Raw genomic sequence first — 18,335 nt, forward strand, 5'->3', positions numbered from 1 at the left:
AAGAGCAGCACCACTTTAGACGGGGAAGATGAATGCCAAGGAGAAAGACGTGAGGAGCAAACCACATGCAAGTGTGCAACAAGGCAGATGAAAATGCAGGGCAGACAAACTTACTAAAGCCATAGGTGCTGTTAGTAAAGCTCTCCCACGTGCAACATTCACGGCAGAAAAACCAGGGGAGCAGTGGGAAGTGGCAGCCCCAGCAGCTCAGTTCTATTTTTAAGTTTGTCAAATCCCAGGCAGTATGCTCAGGGCATGCAGCACTGTCCCAGGTTATTTTGAGAATGAAAGACACAGGGTCTAAGCTCAGATTCAGATCCAGAGCTGATTTCCTGGAAATCATTTGCTTTGCCTTGGAGGGGTGCCCAAGTCAGCACAGGCACTGCCCGTTTCAGTCAGTCACATAATCCACTGGGCAGAGATTTGAGGCTGAATTTGCTGGTCATGGCTTTTCCAGTAAATCACATGTTTCCTAGGAAGAATTTTGGGCTGGATGTACTGCAGCTACTGTCCCTGTGTGGCTGGTACAGAGCAGCCTTTGGCACTTTTCAGGAGTGTGGATACAGCTGAGACCAGTCACCTGCCTGCTTGAGGGCAGTGTCAGAGCCAGAGGCCCCCCAGCCAGGTTTTTGGGATGCAGAAGAGTTCCCCAGCCTACCCTCCCTGACTTTCAACAGGAAAGAGGGACTGCTGGTCACACTACGTGTCAGAGGGTTACTTTGGGGATACACCATCCTGTTTGGTCTGGAAAAGGGGCTTCCTTAGGACCAGTCTCTTCCCAGAATAAGGGAATGAGGGTTTCATTCCACACCCACCCACCACCACGTTTTAGCCCAGCTTTTCCAGGACATATCCACAGACCGCACAAGGTTGTGTTTAAATATCTTTAATTTTATTTGGTGTTCTTTGATATATCTTCCTCCAGAGCTGGTAACATCAGGACATGCTAGTACATGCTGATCCTGCTGAGGGGACTACTGTCTCCCAAGTGTGGCTAGAACAAGATGCTTCTCCCCCCTTTCAGCTCATTCGAGTGAAGGTGTTGCGGCCAGTCCTGTGGGGAAGCAGTAGCTCATTGGTGCCCAGCCAGTAGCAGGGTAGGGATACCAGATGGATTGGGGGTACCTTGGCTCACCTGGTGGCTTTCCAGTCATCTGTCTCCGAGTCGACTTTCTCCCGCAGCAACCAGGAGGTGTGCAGGACCTCCTTCCCATCAGCCCCATTGAAGCACTGGCCCACAAAGACAGCTGTGGAGTCTAAAGCAGTGGTGGCTATTAGCATCCCAACAGGACCCCAGCTGACTTTGGAGCTTCACAAGCATCCATGGATTTAATGCTTGTGGAGCCCGTGTGGATCCTTGTATTTGCAGGGAAATTTTGTGTACCACAGATGTTGTCAAAGCAAGCCCCTGTGCTGCCTTACTCAAACATTGTTTTGGGAGGTGTCCTGCTGTCTGCTGACACCATCCAGAGTGGGGAGAGATCGGGGAAGGAGTGACAGGGGACAGGAGAGAGAACAGAAGGATTGGAATGGGCACTGGGACCTGCCTGAGCTCCCCTCTCCATCCCACTACCCCATCCAACAAAAGCTGTCATGCAGCTACAGACCTGAGAACTTCTTCCAGTTGACCGTGAAGCCAAAGGTGTCCTGTTCATCCTTATCCAGGTGCTGGGAGCCAACCAGGGGGGATGGCTGGATGGGACTCTTGGCACTTGACACGGCGGTGTGGTACTCCCCAGAGAAGGTTCCATTGTTGTCAACGTTGAATACATGCATTTTGGAGCCCAGATCATTCTTCCACCAGCCAGTCAGGTTGCACGGCTGGGAATGAATAGATGTGTCCCTGGGGGCTGCCTGTACACAGCCCTTGCAGGCTGAGCCCCCTGCCCACAGCCCCCAGTGCCCACAGGGTGCTGGCACTCACCTTGATATTCCTTGTGCTTTTCCACTGGCTGCTTGTGGCTGCCTTTTCCTCTTTCTCGCTGGCCTTTTTCTTCTCAGGGTGATCACCTCTCTGGCAGAAGAGCTTGGAAGAGAACAAAAACACAGGTCAGGCTGTGGATGGTGGCACTGCAGAGTGTTGCTGGAGTCCTGTGAGTGCTCTAGCATTCATTTTTAAAAGACATGATTTATAAAGTTGCTGCTATCTCTGCCATGTCAAGAGGGCCAAAAGCTGGGGTAAGCCAAGCAAAGCGGGGATGTGAAGAGGAAAAGTGAAAGATGGGAGCCCTGGACAGGCAGGAACCTGGGCAGGACCCCTGCTGTAGCCCTGGCAGGTGAGCTGTGTGAGTCCAGGGTGCATCTGCCCGTGTTTGTGGGGACCTGTGCTGTGCTCAGCATACATACAGCACGACAGGGAAGCCCAGTGGGATGGGCACAGCCCTCAGGTCCACGGTGGGCTCAGTCTCAGCCAGAGCCCTGCACATCCCACCTGCAAGGCTCTGGCTGGAGTTCCAAGCACTGCCTGTTCTCTCCCACACCGCGCCGTCCGAGACAGGGGCAAGTCACCCCCTGCGGCAGGGTCCCCATGCTTCCCCCGCCCCAATTCCCTCCAAGTCTCCACGAGGGAAGTGGAGTATTTCCAAATGCATGCCCCTTGCACCAGGGAAGGAATCCCCACGCACATCCTTCCCAGGCACACGGACAGCCCTGGAGCATCTCTTCCCTCACCTGCCTCGGCTGGAGGTCCGGTCTGGATACCCTCTGGAGTAGGGGATCCTCCTGTTGCCGAGTATTCCCCCCCGCAGAAGGGTCTTCCACACATGTCCCATCCCTAACAAGCGCTGCAGCTCCCAGATCATATTCCACCCTCCGGTGAGTCTCCCACTCGTGTCCCTCCCTGAACACCGGGACCCCCAGGCGTGCTCCCACGCCGACTTCCCCGGAGCCGAGTTTCCCGCGCGTGTATCCCAGCAGGAATTCCCACCTGAAAGCCCTCCGCCACCGCGGCCAAGGACACCGCTACAGGCAGGGCGACAACGGAGAGGACGCGGCGGCTCATCGGGATGCGGCTCAGGATGCAGCTCGGGATGCAGCGGCGGCAACGAATCGCGCCGTGCCACTGACTCACAGACTTTTATTTTTCGGCTCTGCCACTGCTTTCCGGGAAGCCCTGGGCGGTACCGGAGGAGGGGAGTAGAATAGGGACAAGAAAGGGAACAGAGACGGGGACAGCGACAGGGGTGGGGGCGGGAAGGAGTTGTAGGTTGTGGTGGGATGGGAACGGGAATTGGGGTGGGGATGGGGGCAAGGATGAGGGGTGGGGGATATGCACATGGATGGGGACGGAACAGAGGGATGGGGATGGAAGCAAGGGTGGGAGGGATGGGGACGGGGCAGGGATGAGGGATTGGAGGCAGGGATAGGCATAGGCATGGGCACTGGAACAGGGGTGAACATGGGAGTAGGCAGAAATAGGGATGCAGGAGGGGTTGCGTGGGGCTGCCCACTGACGCCACCCAGCCTGGGGGTTTTTAGTCCCATGTCTACAGGTTGAGGGCTGTTTCCATCCTGCCCTGCAGGAGCTGTTGTGTCCTAAAGCACCCTCTGGTCACGGCAGGGGATGGACGGAAGAGCAGAGAGTCATGAGGGCTGGGTAAGGTATGTGTGCAGGGACAGCAGGTGATCTTCAGTGGGTGCAGGGATTTGGAAGATGAAGGAAGCAAACCTGCCCCAATAGCAATAGGAAAGCACTTTTTTTTTTTTTTTGCAGGTTTGCAAAATTGCAGGCTATTGCATAATAGGGCACTGCAGGCTGGAGGTGAGCAGCCCAGGTAGCACCTAAGGCAAGAGGAAAAGGCAAATTAAAGGGCAATAAAAGGGCAGGATCACGTCAAGGTCAGGGACAGGATGTGGGATGGTTAGGACAGCTGATGATCACAGACTATGATAAAGAAGAGGTGCCACCTCCAGTGCTGATTTCTTGTAAACTCTCTGGTTTTACTTTCAGTTTCCCTATTAAGCAAGCACAGTGCTTGCATCATCCTGTGTACTACTGACTGCCCTCTCAGGAGAAACCAGGAGCCAGGGAATTTGCAGGTGTGGGGGTAATGAAATGACAAAAATCAAGTCTTATGCCCTGGGCCAACATGGTTCTGAGTCGCCCTGTGCCCCACTGTGCAGGGCTCCCAGCCTCACCCTCCACTTCCTCCTGGGTCCCAAGGCTTTAGCCTCACAGACCACTCAGAGAAGCTTTTGGGTGCTTGTGGTGCTGGTGACAGCCACAGTGGGCATGTGGGGAGGGGAAGCAGCAGAATGAGCCCAGCACGACCAGGGCAGTGCCAAGGATCAGTGGGGATGAACTGAGGGCTCTGTGTGGAATGCAGGTGCGAGGATGAGGATGCAAGGGTGAGGATGAAGGGCTGAGGATGAGGATGCAGGGGTGACTTTTGACCAAAAGCTGGACCACCAGGCACATCAACCAGTTGTGCTCAGTCAGTACAAGCACACCCTGGAGAGTCTCAGGTGTGTGCACTCTCTGGGAGCAGCCCCAGAGCCCAGCAGGGAACGAGGGAAAAGCGCAAAGGCTGAGGAAGGCTGGGGAAGGACAGGCACACTGTGAGAGGAAGAGGATGGTAGACAGGCCCTGACAATTTCTCGGGGCACTGTGTGCTTTCTGCCCCAAAGTCCCAGCTCCATCCAGCAGTCTCTTCCCCCAGCAGCCCTGCAGCCCACAGGCAGCATTGTCTTTCACCCCCTTTGCACCTCTCCCTGCCCACACAGCTTCTCCCTGTGGTGCTCAGGAGCAGGAGCTAGGAGCTGTGCCTCATGGGTTAGGTAACTAATTCATGAGCTGCCGAAATGATGGATTAGTGAGGTCAAGTGTTAGATCAGTGAAAAGGGCATGGTACCCTTATTTGATTTGTTTCCTGTCCGAAGGAGCTGATAAAATAGAGTTTAATGTTCAGATAACATCCTGTGAATCTGAACGCCAGAAAGGATCTGTATCCTGTTCCACCCTCTGGCTGATAAGGTGACAGCCAGCCAATGGGAAGCACACTGTACACCTGCCTACATGCAACAGGTACACCTTCAGGATCTGTTTTTACCCACCCAGTCTGCCCAGTAGCTCTGCCTGGAGTCCCAGGTCTCTCTCCTGGTCCCCTCAGCATTCAGTCTGGACTTTGGACCACCCCAACACCCCAAATTCCCTTCTGTGGGGGCTGGCACCCAGCTCTCCCCCATATGTGCATGCAGCACTGAGACTCCCATCCAGAGCAGCAGCTGGAAATGGAGTTTGACAGGAAGATGGGGCAGAGTGGGGTGCAGAGACACGGGATGAGGCCAGGTGAGAGTGCTGGCTTGCCCACATGCAGCTTTCACCCAACCCTCAGCTGTGGGGTATCCTACTGCCCCACACTGGGTGTGCTGCCTGGAGCCACCCACCTCAGGGCCCCTGTCAATGTCCCAAATGGGTGCACAGGCAAGAAGGCACCTGTTGAGGCCTGAAGCCATGCTCAGGAAGCAGAATTACTCAGCTACTGTCCCTCAGCCCATCTTTCCCAGCCTCTCCAAAACACTTCCCTGTGCTCCCCCTCCCAGCACCTTGCTCTGCCCATGGCCATAGAATGGCTGCTTGTATCCCAGGGACACAAGGGACACAGCTCTCTGCCGTGTGGAGAAAGTTTTATTTGGCTCCATGTGTGAGGGCAGCAAGTGTGGGAATGGGGAGCCCCACCAGCAGGTTGCTGGGAGGTGCTGGGAAGAAGCTGGACAAGGTGAGGGTGTGTTTCCTTGTCAGGAGCCCAGCTTGGGACTGTGGAGAGGCTTGGAAATGCAGAAGGACAGCAGGGTGCAGGCAGCACTGGTCCCTGTTCCCATCACTTGATGCGGGTGAAGATGTAAGTGCCAACTCTGTGGGGAAGATGCGTCAGCAGGATGGGAGGGAGGGCTGTGGGGTGAGATGGCAGGGGCAGAGCTCACCTGGTGGCTTTCCAGGTGTCCTTGTGTGACAGGACCTCTTTCCGCAGGAGCCACATGGTCTCCAGGGTCTCTTTCCCACGGTGATCCACAAAGCACTGCCCCACAAAGGCAGTGGTGGAATCTGGCAAGGTTCAAGTGATGGAGAGGGAGGTGAGGGCCTGCACCTCGAGACAGGGAAACCTGGGCCACCTGATCCTGGCAGACAGACAGGCAAACACCACCTGCTACATGCCCTGGACAGAGAGATGGACTTCCCTGGCCAGGTGGATCACTTCCACATCTCCTGGACAGAGAGTTGGGCATCAGCCCTGCCATGCCACTTGGACAGACAGATGGACACCCCCATCACCTCTTCCAGACAACCCTGCCACCCACCGCAGACAGACAGCTCTCCCACCACCACTTCCCATGGCAGGAGTGAGTGTGTGCGGCCAACCTGTGCCCACAGCTGGGGTTCCTCTGGGGATTTGAGGCGCCAGCTGGGGGGATCCCCCCTCCCAACATGAGCAGAGGATCACTGGCACTGCCATACCTGAGAACTGCCACTGCACAGTGAAGCCAAAGGTGGGGTGTCTCTTGGCACTGGGATGCTGCTGGACCCCTTGCAAGGGTGACACCAGGATCTGCTTGTTGGTGGCTGCCACCGCAGTGTGGTAGGAGCCCGAGAAGGTCCCAGCTGTGTTCAGGGCCAAGATGGTCATATTGGAGCCCAGCTCATTTCTCCACAGGCCCTGCAGTTGACACTGGGGATCGGGAGTCATGTGGGTGGCTTGGGCAGTGCAAGTTCCCTCTCCCCCCCCAGCTTCCCTAAGCAGTGGGATGTGTGTCCCATGGCATGGCCCCTCTGTGTGGCAGCTGGGAACAGCTCATGGGCACCATCTGGGACAGCCCCTCTCCCTCCCTGGGCAGGGCAGGGCAGGGCAGGGGCAGGGCAGAGCTGGTACCTCCCTGTTGCAGGGGTAGGCGACCAACAGTACCCCCAGGGACAGCACAGCCAGAGCTGGCAGCTTCCTTGGTCATGGATACTGCAGCATGGCATGGCATGTCATGGCATGGCATGGCATGGCACTGCAGGACGCAACAAGAGCAGACAAACACTCTGCGCTGGGGTGTCACAGAATAGCAGAGCATGGCATGGTGAAAACATGCAACCCTGTGAGCCCTGCACACTGTGCCCCAGGGGTGGCAGAGCCTGGCACAGGACAGCACGGCACAGCAGCCTGTGGCACAGCACAGTGTGGCACAGCACATTGCAGCACAGCACAGCATGAAGTGGCACGGCACGGCACCAGAAAGCACAGCGGGAGCAGGCAGCCCCTTGGCCATTCCCAGTGCACCGCAGGGATGGCACAGCCAGTGTATGCAGCCCCTCACCCCCACCCTGCACCCGGGACAGCACAGCACGGCTCAGCACGGCCAGACTCGGCTCCAGAGCTGCCCTTACCTTCCTGGATGCAGCGTCCCAGGGCACGAGCAGGGCCAGGGCGAGCAGCAGGCAGCAGCCCCGGGTCCCCATGGCAGTGGCCGTGTGCGGTGCCCGAGCTCTGTCTGCGCTGCCCCCGTGCCCGCCCGGCCCCTTTTATGGCAGAGGGGGCTGTGGCCGGGCAGCGGCTGCCGAAGCCGGGCCTCCTGCCAAGGGACAGCCCGGTGGGAGGTGGGCAACCTGCCACTGCCCCAGGTAGAATGGGATCCTGTTCCCCTGGGCCAGGTGGGGTCCCAAGGACGGGGGTGGGGTGGGGGGGTTGCAAAGGAGGACTCTGTGCCATGAAGGGTCACAGCAGAGGACACGTGTCAGGCCTCAGGTATGGTGACAGGAGGGACTGTAGGACACCATGGAGGGTATTGGGAATGTGTGTACTGAGCCATAACGGAGTTGTCCAGAAAAACTGGATTTGCTACCTGGTGCATAACAAGGCAGTAATTACATACCCAAGAGAGACACTGGTTATTTATTTTAGTTCCACAAGCCGGGGTCCTCAGCGTTATTCCAAAGATCAAGCACACCAACTATCAAAACATTTTGCTATTTACACATTTTAGCAAACAGAGGCATTAATGTTCGTTGGCTACAAGTTATTTAGTTCTCTTATTAATTACTAATCTCTCTCATATTGGTTAAGGACTCTCTTGTGTCTCATGCTAATTAATCTGCATGCTCAGCCTTTCTCTTCCCTTGAGTTGGTGGGCTTCTTGACTCAGTGGGCCATAAGTCATGGTCTGCCCCTGCCAGAGTTTACCTCCTACCCGGTCGGAGCTGATTCAGCACTGAGTTGTCACCGATTCAGTCGTCTTTACTAGTTTTCTCTTATCTTGGAGGTTTTGCCAAATGTCCTGTAAATTCTGCACTCTTTGTGTCCATTACCATGAGACATCCTCCAGCCCAAGTTCTGTTAACCTCCACCCAGGTCTGAGATCACTGAAGCCTGTCAAGATCTAAACCTCAACAAGACAGCTCTACCAAGTAATATCTCTTTCTAACCCCCTGAACATAGCTTAGAGCTTGTTAGCTGCTCTCTGTTTCACAGACTAAATCTCCTTTCTTGTTGATTAGGCTCGAAAGCGTAAAAAGATCAAACATAGAAGAATATCCCTTTCTAAGAAATTTTTTACTTATCCCACATTTTGCAACAACATGACAGGAGACTGTGAGTATTTGCAGCAAAGCTTTATTGGGAGAAGCAGTTGGTTGGGGAAGGAGCAGGGCCACACCCCTGGCTCTGCCACCAGCCCAGGAACCCCCCCGCTGCCACCCTCACTCCTGTAACTGCTGGCGGTTGAAGACATTGACGCCGACCCTGCGGGGACACAGAGGAGGAGATGTAAGGGAGGGACATGGCAGTGTCCAAACCCCCACCAGCCCTGTATTCCCCCCTGCATTTGCACCTTGGCAGGACCCCAGGGTCCTTTTTTTCCTTTCTATGTTTTACCCATGCACAAAGCAATCAAGTGAACCTTGCCATCAAGCTTTCTTAAGTTGTGCTAATATCTGCTTACAGATATGAAATAGATACTAAACCTGCCTTTGCCAACGTGTGTGAGAGTGGCTCTGTAAGCGACCTAAACCACTCACTTGTGACAGCCCCAACCCCTCCGGGGTGCACAGGGGACCTGTGCAGGACAGGGGGCTCACCTGGTGGCTTTCCAGTCATTTTTGATGTTCTCCACATGTGATCTCAGCAGCCACATGGTCTTCAAAACCTCCTTTCCATCGTCACCCACAAAGCACTGGCCCGTGAAAACGGTGATGGAGTCTGCAGGGACAGGACAGGAGGTGGAGGGGAGCATGGCTGAGGTGGCAGGTCAGTGGCCATAGACAGTAGACCTCTGCTGTCCCCGGCCTCTGGGGACTGTGGGGATGGGAAAAGCAAGCAGGAGGGCTCAGGGGGCTGGGGGTGTCCCATGGAGATGGGCAGACAGTGCAGGCTTCAGCCCCTGCTGCATCTCCTGCAGGCTGGGACTGGGAGATGACAGCGAGCAAGGAGCTCCAGGGACAAGGATGGGGGAGCCTCGGGGACACCAGAGGGAAGGGAGAGCAGTGGGGATAGTGTAGGGGAAGGCAGGGAATCAGCAAGGACACTGCAGGAAGAGAGCAGAAAATCTTTGAGGGCATAACAGGGAGGGCAGGGGAGGTCCAGGATACCATAAGGAGGGTGGGAAAGAAGTACCTGAAAAGCTCCAGTTGACAGTGAAGCCGAAGGTGGGCTGGCCTTTCTGGTTGGGGCTCTTCTGCATGGCCCCCTGCAGTGGTGACTTCTCGATCTTGTTCGAGGTGGCTGTCACAGCCGTGTGGTAGATGCCAGTGAAGACACCCTTTGCATTCATGCTCGTGATGGTCATGTTGGAGCCCAGGTCGTTGACCCAGTCCCCGATCAGGGAGCACTGGAGAGGAGAGAACTCAGCACCGGTGCCTGCAGCCACAGCCCCCTGCCCACCCTGCCCTGTGCATCCCATCCCTGACAGTACCTTTTTCACGGAGAGGCTGTGAGCTCCCAGGGCCAGGAAGAGCACGAGGAGGAAGGGAGTTGCTTGCACCATCTCTGCAGCAGGCAGACGGCTGATGTACCTGGGGATGTGCTCCTTGCAGGTCTCTGCTGATGCTCCTGCTCCCTCTCCTTTTTATTGCTACCAGGGCTGTGGGTGGCAGCTCTGGCCAGGTCATTATGCAATCTGGGTGTTTCCAAATCTGTGGTTCTCAGCCATATGAAGAGGTAATTGCAGCAAATATTCCCAGAAGTGAGTGCTGAAAGTGTCCTTCCTTGCTCCCCTGGCACCTTGCAGGGAGGGCCTGGCTCCTGCTGATCAGTCTCTGCTGGGAAATGACCAGCAGGGAAAATCCCTCTCTGGAGCTGTTGTCCATTCTGTCATACATTTGCTACATCAGTTCTGTGCCCAGCTGTTGAGGATCCTTAACCTTGGTGACCTCAGGACTGGCTGCAGTACACAGCTCACCCTTCTCTTCCTCACCAGGCATGCTCATGCAAACCCACCCACCACCCAGATTATTTTGGGACCCAGCTTTTTCCCCCCCTCCGCACCCAGTACTCATGGGTCTACAAAGGTCTGACGTGAATATTAGCTGTTGTTTTTACAAACTGGTTTGTGTTGGAAGGAAATAATTTAGTTAATGAAAAGCCAACATTCACTGAATATCTTGGACATTTGATTTTAATGGTTACGAAAGTTGTATTTACACAGGATTCTTAGATAACTCTAAGTACATATTTTTATAATTCCCCTTATGTTATATTTGTTGCTGACCAGGGAGGCTGAAGTGCATGGATTCAGCCCAGAGTTTCTCACCCATTTCTAAACTGTTTTCAAGGCAGTCTCCTAAAATATGTTTTAGTCCCACCAGTCATCGTAGCAGAAGCTGATGGAAGCTCTTCATCAGAAAATAATCCTTTCTTTGTAAGCTGGAGACAAGGCAGCTCTTTGCAATGTCTCAAAAATACTTCTCAGTCTTTGCTTTCTCTTAGATTTCACATTTGAGTCCTGGTTTCTCTCTGGCAGTAAAATTCATTGCTGTCCAGGCTGGGGAGCATTGTATTTCTGCTGCTGGCATCTCCACACTCCCCTCTCCTCCCTGCAGGAGCCCTGCACCCCTGCCTGGAAGAGTTCCCTCCTGAGAGAGCTGGCTGCCCGCCTGACATTCCTGCCCCAGTGTTTGCTGTCTCAGAAATCAACTGCATAACAAGGAATGCTTTCCCGCACAGCTGCTGTTTGCTCTGACTGCTTCTCGGCAAACAGGTGCTGCCCAAAGCATTGCCAATGTTTGGGATAACAAGTGAGGTCAGTTTGGGAAGGTTGCAGGGGGCAGGAGGGGCAGACATTATCCCTTCTCCACCACCCCCTCTCCATCATCCCCTCACTATCCCCCCCTCACCATCACCACGGTTCAGGGAGCTCCTGCAGGAACCCTGTGGATGGAGAACATGAAGTCTCCATGCTGCTGATGGCAGCCCACAGCTCATTCACAGCTGGAGGTTTATTTCAGCACCACACAACCAATACGGTTTATTTCTTACGTAATCTTTATTTTTCCTGTACCTAACAATCCCTGTAGCTTATCTTGCAGGTTCAGGGGCCAGCTCAGTGCTCAAGCATGCAGATTTCTTGACTGGTCTCATCTGAGTGCTGGGGTGTCTCCATGTGGTTTGTGCCCTCCAAAAATGAGAGAGCCAACTGACTCGGATGTGGCAATCATCACCACAACTAAATTCTGCAATGCCATGCCTGAGCCCTGGCACAGTAGGAAGTGGAGGCAACTAGCAGGCAGGGAAGAAATCCAAAGCAGGAAGCACTGAAGAAGTTAAAAATCAGCAGGCTGTTTAAAAACCATGTAAGTTCAGGATGTTATGAAAAATAAGGGTTGGTGAATTATAGTAAGAAAGGGTTAATGAACAAATTAACTTGTTGCTCAAACTGGGGTTGTCAGCCTTGAAAAACAATAGTACGGGCAAATGTTGATGAAAATCACATCTGTGACCAAGGACTGTCCTCTCAGCCCTCAGCTACGTCCACGCAGAAGTTGAGGAAAGCTGAGCCTATCTAATACGCGATTTATTGAGGTGATACAGCCAAAAGTGGAGGAGAAATCAGAAATACCCCTTTATAGAGACTGAACACCCCAACCTTTGGAAGGCACGTTGCCTGCGATTAAGGAACAGTATTGGTGTGTCAAAGCAATAGCCAGTGCAGCCAGAAGCTATGCTGGCTTCAGTGCCTGCTCTTGTTCCTTGTCAGCTGGGTTGGGACATCACTGCTATTGTTGGAAGCTGCCAACAGAAGACAAATGGAGGTGGGAACCCCAGGTGTTCCTCACTGATGTGCTGGCACCCCTGTCCCACCAGCCTTGCCATGGTGACCCTAAGGGAGCACATCTCCATCCCTTTCCATCATCTGTGGGCTCTGCCATGTGAGGATGACACCAGCTGCTCTGGTGGGGGCTGCATCCGGGACAGCCTGTCCTTCCTGGATATTGTTATTCCTCTACCCATGTGGTTGCAGGAACACTCCCCTGGGGCGTGAAGAAAAGGTCATTTGTCACCCACTGACAGCGCCAGGCCACCGCAGTGATCACCTGCCTGCACCAGTTCCCAACACAGACAAGTGGGGGAAGAATGCTTGCAGCAGGTAGGATAGGCTGCTTCCCACCCCAGCCTAAAGGCTGTTAAGGACTTAGGGAACACTAAGCTCTAAAGTGGACAGAAAGAGCTTATAGCCCTTCCTGTGGTGTTCACAGAGATGCCCTGCCCTACCTGTGGTGTTCACAGAGCTCCGCTGCCCTCCCTGTGGTGTCCTTCATGCTCTTTTTTCTGCCTAGCTCTAGCCGAGATCAGGTGAGCTCCCTGTCCCTGCCCTGCACAGGTCCCTTGTGCATCCCCAGAGAGGACGGGGCTGTCCTACCCCATGGGTGTCCCTTGGCAGGAGGCTCTGCCCCTCTGCTATGAAAGGGGCCGGCTGGGCGTGAGGCGGCAGCGCAGGCAGAGCCCGAGCACAGCGCACACAGCCACCAATCGCCATGGGGACCCCGGGCTGCTGCTGCTGCTCGCCCTGGCCCTGCTCGTGCATCCAGGAAGGCAAGGGCAGCTCTGGAGCCCAGTCTGGCCGTGCTGAGCCGTGCTGTGCTGCCCCGGGTGCAGGGTGAGGGTGAGGGGCTGCATACACTGGCTGTGCCATCCCTGCGGTGCACTGGGAATGGCCAAGGGGCTGCCTGCTCCCGCTGTGCTTTCTGGTGCTGAGCTGTGCCGGGGTGGGGGGTGAGGGGCTGCACGCCCTGGCTCTGCTGTGCCATGTTGTCTAACAGGCTGTATGCTCTTGTTGTGCCCTGCAGCGCTAGCCAATGCCATCCCACACCATCCCACCCCATTCCAATGCCATCCCACGGTTCAGCGCCCATGACCGTGGGAGCTCCCAGCTCTGGCTGTGCTGTCTCCGTGGGTACTGTTGGCCACCTACCCCTGGTATACAGGAGTACCCAGCACTCCCAGCTCTGTCCTGCTCTGCTGGGGAGGGAGAGGTGCTGTCCCAGCTGGTGCTCATGCAACCGGTCCCTGGTGCCACAAAAAGGGCCATGCTGGCCCCACACATGCAGTACACGTATCCCACTCCTTAGGGAGGCTGGAGCAGGGACTGTTACTCAGCAGTGACCAAGGCACCCACTAAAATTCACAGTTCCCAGCCCTGTCTGTCCGGGAACAAAACAGGAAGGGCAGTTGACCTCCCTAACACCCACCCCTCCCTAACCAGGCTGGTGTAACCTTCAAATGCTGTGCTGGCACAGAAAGGAGGAAAAGGATGCAAGGTACCTAGCCCCGGCGCAGAAGGGCACTGTGATAAACAGCTATTATAGCATTGGCTTTTGCAGGTAGTAAAATGTAAGAAATATTATGTACCAGAAAACGTTAGGAAATGTTATGTGCAACTATGTTAAGAATAACTTTGCTATGCAGATATTAACTAGTTAATATTATAACTGGGGTCAAAGTTACAAGATGCTTTTATAACTTGAGTTATAAGATACCAATATAGCCTGAATCATAACTTTCTATACCTATATCATCTGAATGATAACATTCTGTACAATGTAATAGCTAGTATGTGGTTATCCAATTGCTTAATGCTTAAATAAATGGAAACTCGCCAGGTGAATAATCTCAAAAACAGACAAGTATAGCTGTATTGGGAAGCAGCAGAATGTACTAATGAGAAACTAGCAAATGTAAAGTCAATTAGCCACAAAATGGAGAATTTAAACCAGTTAGATCCAGAAAGACGGAGGAACACCATAACTGTGCGTGCTCCAAAGACAAAGTCGAAAAGTTCAGATGCGAGGAAGACCTTGAGCCTTCATTGAGGAAGACCCCCGAAGACCCTTATGATCACATTACACATGCTCTAAAAAGGCAGATCGGGGGAGGAACTATGTTAATCCCTTCAAAGAAAATGTAAATTAGTTCTTAGAAAAATAAAGCAAATGCATTGTGGTTTATTAATATGTATAATGTTAGAGAATATTATCAGAAGTTTGTGTAAGTTTGTGTGCCTCTAACTATGAGCCATGCACCCAGCGCTGTCATTCTTGCTTTAAGTGACCTTTATCCCCTATAGTCCCTTATTAAATGTATAAAACCCCAAAAAGAGGAGTGGGCTTCGTTTCTCACAACTCTACAGCAGTGCTCCTAAGTGAGGCCCTTCGAGCTCTCCTGGACCACTGCACAGGGCTGTGCCACCATCTCCCTCCGAGTACATGGGTGGATGGATGTGAACACCCCATAGCACATGCAGTATGACTGCTGCCAGCTTGGATCTATAACTGAGTGTCTGCTGCAGTTGTGGTAAACCCTCCCAAATCACTTCATAAATGTTAAATTAGTCAGTAGTTAAGTGCTGCCAAATCCTTTAGACAGAAACCATTGAGAAGGTCTGAGACTAAGAGTGGTATCAGCCCCACCTAGGATCCATCAGTAGTTTAGAAAGCAAAGGGTACCTCCCTGAACTTTGTGATTCATTCAAAGGGTCTCACTTCTCCTTTTCCATCTCCAGCCTCCATGGAAATCATTCTAAATTGATTCTAAACCATTTTTTCCTTTCTATGTTTTACCCATGCACAAAGCAATCAAGTGAACCTTGCCATCGAGTTTTCTTAATTCGTGTTTTTGCAAACAGATATTAAGCCCACTTTTGCCAGCACCTGTGAGAGTGACTCCTAAGTGACCTAAAACACTCATTTGTGACAGCCCCAACCCCTCCAGGGTGCACAGGGGACCTGTGCAGGACAGGGACAGAAAGCTCACAAGGTGGCATTCCTGTTGTTTCTGAGTTTGTCTGCATGTGGTCTCAGCAGCCACATGGTCTTCAAAACCTCCTTTCCATCGTCATCCACAAAGCACTGGCCCGTGAAAACGGTGATGGAGTCTGCAGGGACAGGACAGGAGGTGGAGGGGAGCGTGGCCGAGGTGGCAGGTCAGTGGCTGCCCCAGCACAGGGGACAGTAGACCTCTGCTGTCCCCGGCCTCTGGGGACTGTGGAGATGGGAAAAGCAAGCAGGAGGGCTCAGGGGGCTGGGGGTGTCCCATGGAGATGGGCAGACAGTGCAGGCTTCAGCCCCTGCTGCATCTCCTGCAGGCTGGGACTGGGAGATGACAGCGAGCAAGGAGCTCCAGGGACAAGGATGGGGGAGCCTCGGGGACACCAGAGGGAAGGGAGAGCAGTGGGGATAGTGTAGGGGAAGGCAGGGAATCAGCAAGGACACTGCAGGAAGGGATGGAAGGGAGGCTGGGGTACACAACAAGGATGCTAAGAAAAGATGAAGCACCTGAAAAGCTCCCATGGATGGTGAAGCCAAAGGTGGGCTGGCTCAGCAGGTTTGGGAGGTGCTGGAACCCCTGCAGTGGTGATTCCTCAGTCTTTTTCATGGTGGCTGACATGTAGTAGATGCCAGTGAAGACACCCTTTGCATTCACGTTCGTGATGGTCATGTTGGAGCCCAAGTCATTGACCCAGCACCCGGTCAGGATGCACTGGAGAGGAGAGAACTCAGCACCGGTGCCTGCAGCCACAGCCCCCTGCCCACCCTGCCCTGTGCATCCCATCCCTGATGGTACATTTTCAGTAGAGAGGCTGTGAGCTCCCAGGGCCAGGAAGAGTACAAGGAGGAAGGGAGTTGCTTGCACCATCTCTGCAGCAGGCAGACAGCTGATGTACCTGGGGATGTGCTCCTTGCAGGTCCCTGCTGATGCTCCTGTTCCCTCTCCTTTTTATTGCTGCCAGGTGGATGGGTGGTACCCAGGGTGCAGGTGGCACCTCTGGCCAGGCCATTGTACAGTCTGTGTGTTTCCAAATTTGGCTGGAATCTGTGGTAATGAATCTACAGGGGAAGGGTGGGACATTTCCAGTCAGCGTAACTGGCGTGCATAACAGTGTCCAGATTTTCCTGAAAAAGACAGGAATTCCCATAACTCCTTGCAGAGGGTTCTATGGCTGCATATTTTAAACACAGCACTGCTAACACTCTTGTACCTTTTACATCACAGTTTTCTACCTGTAATCACAACTAACTTTTTCATACAATTAAATCTATTATTTTATCAGAATATTTATATCTTCCCCAGAGGTCCCCTGCCCTCCCTGTGATACCTGCAATGCTCTTCTGACCTGTTGCCCTGGGCATGCTCCCTTCCACCTCCCTCAGTATACCCCTCAGACTCCATCACTGTCCAGAGGGATCAGGACTCTCCTACCTCATGGGTCTCCCTTGGCAGGAGGCTCGGCCCCTCTGCTATGAAAGAGGCAGAGCTCGGGCACCACACACAGCCACCACTGCCATGGGGACCCCGGGCTGCTGCTGCTGCTCGCCCTGGCCCTGCTCGTGCATCCAGGAAGGCAAGGGCAGCTCTGGAGCCCAGTCTGGCCGTGCTGAGCCGTGCTGTGCTGCCCCGGGTGCAGGGTGGGGGTGAGGGGCTGCATACACTGGCTGTGCCATCCCTGTGGTGCATGTTTTCTCTGTGCCATACTGTGCTGTCCTGTGCCACCCCAGTACACAGAGTTTGTGCCTGAGGGGCTGCACATTCTGGGGGTACCATCCTATGCCATGCCATGCCATGCCATGCTGCACTGTCCATGACCAAGGAAGCTGCCAGCTCTGGCTGTGCTGTCCCTGGGGGTAGTGTTGATCACCCACCCCTGCCATAGGGGGGTACCCAGCACCTCCAGCTCTGCTGCCCTGCCTAGGCAGAGAGGGGTGCTTTTCCAGCCAGTGCCCACACCACTGGTCCCAGCTGCCAGGTGGAGGGGCTGTGTCATGGGACACACATCCCACTGCTTAGGGAGGCTGGAAGTGGGACTGTGCCTCAGCACTGACTGAGACACCCACACAAGCCCCAATGTCACCTGCAGGGCCTGTGCAGAAATGAGCTGGGCTCCAGTATGACCATCTTGGCCCTGAACACAGCTGGGACCTTCTCGGGCTCCTACCACACCGTGGTGGCAGCCACCAACAAGCAGATCCTGGTGTCACCCTTGCAAGGGGTCCAGCAGCATCCCAGTGCCAAGAGACACCCCACCTTTGGCTTCACTGTGCAGTGGCAGTTCTCAGGTATGGCAGTGCCAGTGATCCCCTGCTCATGCTGGGAGGGGGGAGCCCCCAGCTGGTACCCCAAATCCCTCATGGCACCCAGAGGAACCCCAGCTGTGGGCACAGAACTGGCCCACACATCTGTTCCTGCCTCAGGATATGGAGGAGATGTGGGACATGGGATTGTGGGGTTATCTGTCTGTGAGAGTGTCACAAACAGAATGGGAACTTCAGACAGTGTTTATTAAAAAGGCCCTCCCACTGAATCACAAGGTTCAGAAAGGACTCCCTGGCATTATAGAATCCTCCCCAGTGAAGAGTTTGGGCAGAGCTGGATCCAAACTTAGCCCTAGACTTTGTCAATGGATTATGTCTAAAGGATTGTAGAGGTGTAATATAAACTTTGTACAACGTAGTACCACAGGACTGAGGATGGCAAATCAGGTCTACTTATATAAAAATAAATTATTTGTTATGATAATCAGACAAAAATTTCTTAGTAAGAATTACTTACTACAGATTAGAAGCTATATGTATTGTATGATGCACTATTTCGGAGCAGCATTAATTATATTAAAGCTAGCAAAACCAATTACAAAGAAGAGCCTGAAGTTACTCATCCGTACTAGTAATTGTGGGCAAATCTCTTTAGTTCAGCCTTAGGGAGGGGGCAAACCTATTTTTCCTCCATAAAGGGCAGAATCTCCACACACATTCTGGGAAGGGGTGTGTAAGAAGATCCTGCCCTTAGAAATTGGGAGTAAGCTTTTACAGTATAAAGTGATTGACTGTCAGCCAGATGTCAGCTGTGTCAGCTCAGCAGCTTTAGATATGTTAT

General features: G+C 53.7%; 3 protein-coding genes across 3 annotated transcripts; all 3 read right to left on the minus strand.

The window, feature by feature from the left end:
• Positions 1–870: 870 nt before the first annotated feature.
• LOC104686580 (avidin-like) lies at positions 871–3,114 on the minus strand. The gene is made up of 5 exons (XM_010395119.4): positions 2,927–3,114; positions 1,925–2,026; positions 1,608–1,821; positions 1,136–1,256; positions 871–1,054 (listed from the first exon to the last, which is right to left on the minus strand). Exons 1-5 carry the CDS (start codon positions 2,999–3,001, stop codon positions 1,021–1,023), a joined length of 546 nt encoding a protein of 181 aa, XP_010393421.1. The 5' UTR covers positions 3,002–3,114; the 3' UTR covers positions 871–1,020.
• A 2,492-nt stretch (positions 3,115–5,606) lies between these two features.
• LOC104686744 (avidin-like) lies at positions 5,607–7,463 on the minus strand. Its single transcript, XM_039567524.1, has 4 exons — positions 7,367–7,463; positions 6,455–6,665; positions 5,923–6,043; positions 5,607–5,853 (listed from the first exon to the last, which is right to left on the minus strand). The coding sequence occupies exons 1-4, from the start codon at positions 7,436–7,438 to the stop codon at positions 5,820–5,822; spliced, it is 438 nt and encodes a 145-aa protein (XP_039423458.1). The 5' UTR covers positions 7,439–7,463; the 3' UTR covers positions 5,607–5,819.
• Positions 7,464–8,570: 1,107 nt separating this feature from the next.
• On the minus strand, positions 8,571–10,028 carry LOC104686579 (avidin-like). The gene is made up of 4 exons (XM_010395118.3): positions 9,886–10,028; positions 9,588–9,801; positions 9,053–9,173; positions 8,571–8,717 (listed from the first exon to the last, which is right to left on the minus strand). Exons 1-4 carry the CDS (start codon positions 9,955–9,957, stop codon positions 8,675–8,677), a joined length of 450 nt encoding a protein of 149 aa, XP_010393420.1. The 5' UTR covers positions 9,958–10,028; the 3' UTR covers positions 8,571–8,674.
• Positions 10,029–18,335: the final 8,307 nt, after the last annotated feature.

This window comes from Corvus cornix, chromosome Z, assembly GCF_000738735.6.
Source record: "Corvus cornix cornix isolate S_Up_H32 chromosome Z, ASM73873v5, whole genome shotgun sequence".
Classification (NCBI taxonomy): Eukaryota; Metazoa; Chordata; class Aves; order Passeriformes; family Corvidae; genus Corvus; species Corvus cornix.

Bases quoted from the DNA above. Each gene is read 5' to 3' on its own strand.
- LOC104686580 (XM_010395119.4), bottom strand. From the start codon at position 3,001: ATGAGCCGCCGCGTCCTCTCCGTTGTCGCCCTGCCTGTAGCGGTGTCC. The intron at 1,257-1,607 runs GTCTGTAGCTGC...CCACTGCTTTAG, and splicing joins CAACTGGAAGAAGTTCTCAG to ACTCCACAGCTGTCTTTGTG. The intron at 1,055-1,135 runs GTGAGCCAAGGT...GCTTCCCCACAG, and splicing joins GATGACTGGAAAGCCACCAG to GACTGGCCGCAACACCTTCA.
- LOC104686579 (XM_010395118.3), bottom strand. From the start codon at position 9,957: ATGGTGCAAGCAACTCCCTTCCTCCTCGTGCTCTTCCTGGCCCTGGGA. The intron at 9,802-9,885 runs GTACTGTCAGGG...TCTCCTCTCCAG, and splicing joins ACAGCCTCTCCGTGAAAAAG to TGCTCCCTGATCGGGGACTG. The intron at 9,174-9,587 runs GTACTTCTTTCC...CTGTCCCTGCAG, and splicing joins TGTCAACTGGAGCTTTTCAG to ACTCCATCACCGTTTTCACG.
- LOC104686744 (XM_039567524.1), bottom strand. From the start codon at position 7,438: ATGGGGACCCGGGGCTGCTGCCTGCTGCTCGCCCTGGCCCTGCTCGTG. The intron at 6,044-6,454 runs GTATGGCAGTGC...GAACCTTGCCAG, and splicing joins TGTGCAGTGGCAGTTCTCAG to ATTCCACCACTGCCTTTGTG. The intron at 5,854-5,922 runs GTGAGCTCTGCC...TCTTCCCCACAG, and splicing joins GACACCTGGAAAGCCACCAG to AGTTGGCACTTACATCTTCA.